Source organism: Lipomyces chichibuensis (genome assembly GCF_038497645.1).
Source record: "Lipomyces chichibuensis strain CBS 12929 unplaced genomic scaffold V1513scaffold_37, whole genome shotgun sequence".
Taxonomy (NCBI): domain Eukaryota; kingdom Fungi; phylum Ascomycota; class Lipomycetes; order Lipomycetales; family Lipomycetaceae; genus Lipomyces; species Lipomyces chichibuensis.
In genome coordinates, this window is record NW_027117489.1 from 137,475 (window position 1) to 145,021 (window position 7,547).

The 7,547-nt window shown below is 46.3% G+C and overlaps 3 protein-coding genes across 3 annotated transcripts; 2 read left to right on the forward strand and 1 right to left on the reverse strand.

Moving 5' to 3' along the window:
• Positions 1–1,069: 1,069 nt before the first annotated feature.
• V1513DRAFT_383804 (uncharacterized protein) lies at positions 1,070–2,759 on the forward strand (the record flags this gene model as incomplete). The annotated part of the gene is made up of 2 exons (XM_066895152.1): positions 1,070–1,352; positions 1,405–2,759. The coding sequence occupies 2 exons, from the start codon at positions 1,070–1,072 to the stop codon at positions 2,757–2,759; spliced, it is 1,638 nt and encodes a 545-aa protein (XP_066751712.1).
• A 1,175-nt stretch (positions 2,760–3,934) lies between these two features.
• On the reverse strand, positions 3,935–5,281 carry V1513DRAFT_450990 (kinetochore Sim4 complex subunit Fta4). The gene is made up of 4 exons (XM_066898889.1): positions 4,935–5,281; positions 4,686–4,872; positions 4,563–4,628; positions 3,935–4,488 (listed from the first exon to the last, which is right to left on the reverse strand). The coding sequence occupies exons 1-4, from the start codon at positions 5,086–5,088 to the stop codon at positions 4,245–4,247; spliced, it is 651 nt and encodes a 216-aa protein (XP_066751713.1). The 5' UTR covers positions 5,089–5,281; the 3' UTR covers positions 3,935–4,244.
• A 58-nt stretch (positions 5,282–5,339) lies between these two features.
• Positions 5,340–7,108, forward strand: V1513DRAFT_450994 (uncharacterized protein). Its single transcript, XM_066898890.1, has one exon. It carries the CDS (start codon positions 5,762–5,764, stop codon positions 6,968–6,970), a length of 1,209 nt encoding a protein of 402 aa, XP_066751714.1. The 5' UTR covers positions 5,340–5,761; the 3' UTR covers positions 6,971–7,108.
• The last annotated feature ends 439 nt before the right edge of the window (positions 7,109–7,547 follow it).

A 7,547-nucleotide genomic window follows, 5' to 3' on the forward strand; every position in this document is an offset into this window, starting at 1 on the left:
CGAAATGAAAGAGGAAAATGGTAAAATTATTGAGCGACGTATACCAAGGTGTGCCTACGCTCATCAGAAAGAGAAATGGTCAGAAATGCCTATAAATCTCCTATAACATATTAATCAGGGCCAACCGATTGCCTGGATGCGACAGCTACGAAAATGCACAACCAATGTTAAGCCTATCAACCGGGAAGCCGGCAAGTTGCATCCGCGGCGGCCAGAGCCAAACTTTATCTTGACGCGTATCTACTTTCAGTCACATTTGAGTGCTTACTAATTAGCTTCCCCTTCCAGCTCTCCCCTCTCGTGAGTCGTGACTTGGTGCTTGTCGTCTCCAAATGACGAGCATGTATCATACGTGTCCCTGAATATCTCGATTATGGAGCTATGATCTATCCTCCAAAATAGCCATTCTCCTTCGATTAACGTCGAGATTCCTCGAACCCTGCTGGCTGCAGGCACTCAGTTGAATCGATTCCCATTATTTACACGCAGTGTTTACTCTTACTACACTTCCTAATTTCTGCCTCGCCAGCTCTTTTTTATGACTCCATAACAAGACATCATCATAAATATCAGTATTCACTTCGAGCGTGGCATCAAGATTACATTCTAATATCGTCGGATATAACGCGAGCCAATCAATTCGGCATACTCATAGCAGCCACATCGACAAATTTCTACTTGCTCAAACAGTAGGCAAATATTTTGCCTGAAAACCCGCAAAAGCACACAGACTTACGCGGGTATTTGTCGATTTCGCGTTCGGTACACGTTCTGTTTATTTTGTGACCGACTCGGCGTCAAGGGATACGACGCGTCAGTGGGCTTGGGTTTGGTTTTCTCGGATCCAAGGGGTCGACTTGTCTACATCACAGAAGCTATCGGTCGTCTGACCATTGCATTTTCCAATTTTAGACCCGTAATTCCAGTTGTTTGATTGAATATTGTATGTATGTGTCTTGGATTGCCATGTTTCGATTTTAAGTCGACTTTGTTCTGGTATGGCTAATAATTGCAAAGATAATTGTACTGAAGTTCGCCGGCAGCAGAATTCGCCGTGGCTTCTGTATTCATGCACTTCCCGCTGAACAAAGTGACCCGCTTCTCGCCTCTCTCCTCAGCTGGGAATGAGGTAGACAGACCCCACATCTCGACGATATCAGTTGCTTCGCCGTCGTCCTATTCGTCTGGTAGAGAGGAAGGTGCTCAGTATGATAGAATCCCGAAGCCTGGCCGCTATCAGGAAGAGCAGCCGGCTGGACAGAGAACACATCTCCGGAACAGTGGCGGAATTATGCGCAAACTGAAGAAAAAGCCGGCAGTGCCTCATTTAAAGATCGATTCCAGTGCTGCAAGTATGTCAATTTAGCATGTACTTGAGAGAACGCTTGGTTAACAGGGGTATAGATTCATATTACAGACCAGCTACCTCTCCAGAGACTCCTACTACAGCATCCACGGCGCTAAGTTCAATACTAGTGGCTACTCCGTTGACTGCAGATTACATACCACCCTTATCGCCGGGAGGCATTGGGAAAAACCTCGATTATGCATTTCCTCCATTTCCAACTGCCAAAGGCGGGGTGATGCCGAACGTATATCGACTCGCAGGCTTTGATTACTATCCATCAACACAACAAATGCATCTCCAACAGCCACACGGACAATCCGCGGGCCATACTATGCCACCTAGGAAAGATAGTAAATATGCAAAATTGCGCAAGGACAGTAGTGGCAACAAGGCAACATCTGATATATTGCCCCAGATACAACAGCAGCTTTCCCCGCAACGTGCCGATCTGGTACCGAAACGTCCAGCACCAAAGGCGCCATCGACAGCTCTTAAGCCCCTTCAGACAGATTACTGTTCAGAGACCAACAATCCCATAGATGGAACCGATAGGTTGTGGATTGGTGGCGCATCTAGTACGAGTAGAACGAGCCCGTCGTCGTCCTCCCCGTCGTCGCTGCACTCTGCAGGCAATGAAAGTAATACGACGAGTGTGGATGAAGATGCGCCGCCATTGGAGCAGTCGCCAGCAAAGCTACGCATACTGTCACAATTACAGGCAGAATTTACGGCAACTCGTTTGCACGATCATCCGGCGCGAGGAGTTGGATCACTTGTGGAGTTTCTACATACGCATTTGGAAGAATCATCTACATTACAAACTTCACTGGGATCATTGGCCAAGTTATCGGAGGCCAAGATAAGCGATAAGGCGAAGTGCCATGGCTGCGGTCTGCCAATACTGGGCAAAAGCATAAGCTCAGTAGATGGGAGAGTTCCAGGGAAGTGGCATCGTAATTGTTTCAAATGTACGGCATGCAGATCACCATTTCCGACTGGAGAGTTTTATGTGCTGGAAAGTATGCCGTATTGTGCGAGAGATTATCATCTACAGAACGGGAGCATCTGCGCGGTTTGTGGCGAAGGTGTGGAAGGCGAGTGCCTTGAGCTGGAAGACGCGACCGATGAGGAAGATGGCAAAAGAATTACGGAGGAGATGGCGGCAGAGAGCCATGGTCAGAAGCGAGTTCACATGACATGTTTCCGCTGCTGGGAGTGCAGAGTGCTGCTGGAAGACGAGTACTACGAAATGCAAGGACGGTATCTATGTGAAGTGCACGCTACGCAAGCATATAACAAGATTCGGGGGCAGTTATGTAATTTTACATGCGTAGGGGTTGACGTTGATTCGCAAGGACGAGATGCTCAACACTTTAGTCATCAGAAAGCTGTTAACTGGTCATGGATATAGATTCTTAACGTCAATAATAATAGGGATATAGAGCCTGTCACATAGATGTTTATAATGTATTCTACATTAGAGTCAACAGTGCCAAAATAATCCACAGATTCAAATAGACACCATCGATTTAGAAAAGGGTCAAGGTCAAAATATAATTGAAACTTTTCAGAGAGTCGTTATTACCCACCGTACCGAAGTAAATTTCAACTCCTCCGCCTACCCAGAATACCCTCTTTTATGATTTCGGCCGCAGGGTTTCAGTTCACTCAACAATAACGAGTTATTCTTTAGACACACGTAAAATCAACTACCTCAACACACGCGTAAACACACTCACAGTCAACAACATTATCTATTATGCCCGTACAAATTAGAGAATTTTTCCCGACAAAGGGGCTTTATGTTTATTATGAAAGATAAACATGCTGACAAGAATTGGACTGCTTTAAATTACTTATTTGCATGCGACATTGTAGTTGGTCAGTCAGTGGATGGTGATTTTCGATTTGGTGCTACAGGAAGTCATATATGTGACACAACAACTTGTGCTGGTCTTCCTGGCAATGGCGGATGCCTCTCATGACGTACTTCTTCAACTTGACCTCTACACAAGTTAAATGTACTCCCATACGACTGACTGCAATGTACTTGCTCTCTCCGTCTGGGATTTCGCTGACATCGATCGCCAGTTTTTCTAGGATATCATCGTCGTGAGTCATCATCGGTTCCTTTACTGCCAAGCTCAATTAGGTCCGCCAAGAAGACCTGTTTGTATGCTTGCCACTAGGCAGCGTCGATAAGCGCGCGCAAATATCGCCGGGACCGACTGATCTGGCGATCTCGACCTCGTCTTCCGCCTATACATGCTCTTGAACTTGCCTGTCCCTCTGTTCTATATCTTTTCCCACATCTCACTCTGTAAGTCATGGAGTCGACGTTGTGGTTCGGTTCAGATCATGGATGACTTTAATCATACCACCCTTCAGTAAAGATGACGTGCAAAGATTTCGGAAGTTTCACGCATCCAACGAGTCGAAGCTGTGAGTTGGTGGCATGCAGACGATGGAGACGTAGCAGACCCGACTATCACGATTGACATTGATATGATAAGAGTGACACTATTTTGATTTGGAAAGATCAGGAGCCGGAGAGTGGTCAAGGATGCAGTTAATGATTCTTACGAATTCTGGTAGAGTGTGTGTGTGTATTATTGTGTAGTACATGTCTTCTTCATATGTAATATAGTAGACAGGTCACAGACAACATATACCCAGAGAAGAATGCAATACCGCGTTTGTCGAGCGACGAGATGTTCCAAATATAGAGTACATTACGCAGAAATATACATCTTCCATTTCTATAACAGCATCATTACATAATTAGAAAGAGTGGGCTGGACTGAAGAGTAGCGAATCGTACAACAGAGTCCCTATAGAGTGATGCTAGTAGGCGACGCTTTGGTGTAACAAGAGCGTCAGCCAAAGTGGGACGTCGTCACGCAGATTGTTGTTTAGTGGTTGTTGTAAGACGAGTCGCGAGGCGCGCAAGCAAGACGCGCATACGCGTGAGCTCTTGCTCGATACTGCCGTCTCTTGCAACGAGATTTGGCTGGACGGTTTGTGCGGGATTGCGGAAGAGACTGACAAGTGAGTGGAGTTCGGCGGCATGAGCCCGTCGACGGCGTGCAGAAGTAAGGGCAGAAGAGAGAGCGAAGATCTGGTCTCGTAGGACACTGTATCTGCACCGAGTAAGGAACAGTTAGCCGCACTATTCCAAATGGCAACGAACAGATCAATAAGAAAATGGACATACTTTTCCGTAAGGGCGCTGTCTTCTGTGGCTGCTTCGGGCCAAAACTCTGGCAGTGCTTGTATAAACCTTTTGTCACACTTCGTCAGTTACGTTCTCACACCAATAATAACAACCTGTTCGTACTCGGGTTCGGACAGTTCGGTTTCACCTCGCAGGACAGCTTGCTGCTCGCTCACTGCCGCCACGACGACAAGCGGCGCGATAGCCGTTGTATTGCGGTTCCGATGAAAGCCGTCGATCTGCAGCGCGACGTGTTGCAGTGCCTGCGATGAGTACACTTTCCGTACATGTTTCCGCTGGAGAATGTGCACTACCAATTTTTAATAATCTGTTAGCATCAGATCCTACGATATTGGAACTACTCGAACTTACGCTGGCGTAGGACGCGCTCGATGGCGGGCGACTGAGCTGCGTTCGGATGTTGCCGCATCCAACGTACGGACGGACGCAACGGAACAGCAAAAATACGGGCCTGCGAATCGACAAACTCTCGCTTGGCGTCGTACACGCTTGTTGCCGTGCTCATGTTGCTGCTTCCAGTCTACTCTCGTTGGTGATCGTGCGTCGGCCGTTTATAGACAAAAACTAAACATGAGCAGGAGAGTTTACGTTGTGCGGCGTGGGGTTAGGGCGCGCACAGACATCTAATCTCAACTAAACAAATCACTCGCGCTCTGAACGCGATGCGTCGCGATGCGTCGCGACACTCTGAGGTTTGCCGGCAGCGAAGATCCCCGCAGACGAAAAAAAAAAAATCTCTTACTTATTCTCATCTATTTCTGGATTCTGTGCTCCTCGTCGTATTTTAAATATCCCCATCTGCCCCCTTCTGTCCTCTTCTCCTACTACCGCGTTTCTGCTGCTGCTGTTGCTCTCACTGTCAACGTCTACTACTCATCTACTCGTCAGCAATAATGATTGGTCTGCCCTTGCTTCTAGACTCCGACACCGTTGTCGACTATCCTTTCTTCCGTCGATCCTTGTCTGCCATGTGCCATGCAGATGAGAATTCCAAGTGAGTAGTCTATCCGTGGCTTTTTTAACTTCTGTCGGTGTCTAACTGTAATCGCAGTACTAGCTCTGGAGCATTCGACGACTACTCGTTCGCCGATCGGGTCTTTGCATTTGACGCCGTTGCTGATGATGGCATTCCTTCCTCCACCTATCTACTGCCTGGAGCCGCTGTGCCAGGCCTGTTTATGGACAACGAAAGGATGCCATATGTTGGCTATCGCGCAATTAGCAGCCTCGTGAATCCTACCACTGATGACATCATTGAGCCCACCCCTCCCCTCACACCTGCCACGACAATCTTTTCCTCGTCGATCTCGTCGCCAATTGACTTTCGGCCCCTCTCTCCTGGATTTCCGTGGTTCCTGACCACCTCTAAGCCTGCATGTTCTTCTCCGGTCCCGAATGTCGACGGCGTTAGACTCCGTGATCTCTTTTCACCCGAATTCCGCACCCGGTACTACTCCTCTTCAGAATCCTCCTCAGATGAGAGCGACGATATTGAATACACATTTCCTGGCACATGCTCCAATGGCGATGATCAGCTGCATAGATCCCTGGACGTCGGTAGCGACTACAAAACCCCTTCGGCTAGTGGTGATGCTGACGAAGACGTTGACGAGCACGACGGTGAGAAATACCACCAACACTTAGGCAGTGACGAGGACAGTGATTCTGACAGTGACTATCTTGTGAGCGATAGTAGCAATACAACCACCCCTGCACGTGAAAGGAATGGCAAGACTGATATTCCTTACGTCAGGCGAAGCTTATTCTCAGCCTCGCCTATAGAGGCTGTCATATTGCCTACGATCTGTAATCCTCCTCTGTCTGCCAAGAGAGCGGCCAACCAGAAGCTGGTCCGCAGTAACAAAACCAGGAATGCCCGATCCAGCTCAATTCACAAGGATCGTCCGAAAGCTGCACCTGCGCATGACTCTGAGGTAAATGGCAATGATTATTTCAGCTTGCAAGTTCACAACGGAGCCTCATACCGCTCGTGCGAAGACGTTCCGTTCGATAGTATCATGCAGATGCCGTTTTATGGCGAACGTCGACCCCCCCGTCCGTTCACGCACATGATTGCTCTCGCACTTTTGAGCTCGCCGTCGACTAATAACGTTCTTAGCATCGAAGAAATTTATCAATTTATTAGCCAGCGGTTTCCGTGCTTCAAAATGGAAGCAAGTATCAAAGCAACAAAGAGGTGGAAGAGTGCGGTTAGACATAATCTCAGTTTTTCCAGCTCTTTCCGTAAGATTGCTACCGATTCTGCACCACGAAAGGCGTTGCCTGGAGGCTCGAAGCGATGCCTTTGGGGATTCAGTCTCAAATCTTGGGAGAAACAGCGACTATTGAGGGGCCATCGAGGAGAAAGACTCAAGAAGAGAAAATAATGTATTCTCGTCACTTATTTTGGGAAGAATTTTTGAAATTCACACAAATTTTGAAATTCGTGTTTTTTCCCAATAAATTACGATTCGACTTTGGAGGCATGAAGCAAGGTTTTGCATGATGTCGATGTTGCTCTGTCGCTGCCCTCTTGTATTCTGTTTGGGATTCACGCGAAGCATTTTCGTGATTTATTGGGTACTTGTTTTGTCCGTGATCTGGAGTAGTTATTTTTCGTCGGAACACTGTTTTCATTTTGAATTTCTTATAAGACATGTCATGGAGGAACGATTTAGCTATGTACAACAAAAGTTTATGACCATTTTAAGTTTCTATTCTAGTAAAAATGATAGTATGCGAATGCTAAGCGCATATATTTAGCTGTGTCCTATATAATCATCGCCGCTTACCTTACTGGTAGGCGTCTTGTCTTGCCCGCACGCTATTTATTTATTTATTTATTTATTTATTTATTTATTTATTTATTTATTTATTTATTTATTTATTTATTTATTTATTTATTTATTTATTTATTTATTTATTTATTTATTTATTTATTTATTTATTTATTTATTTATTTAT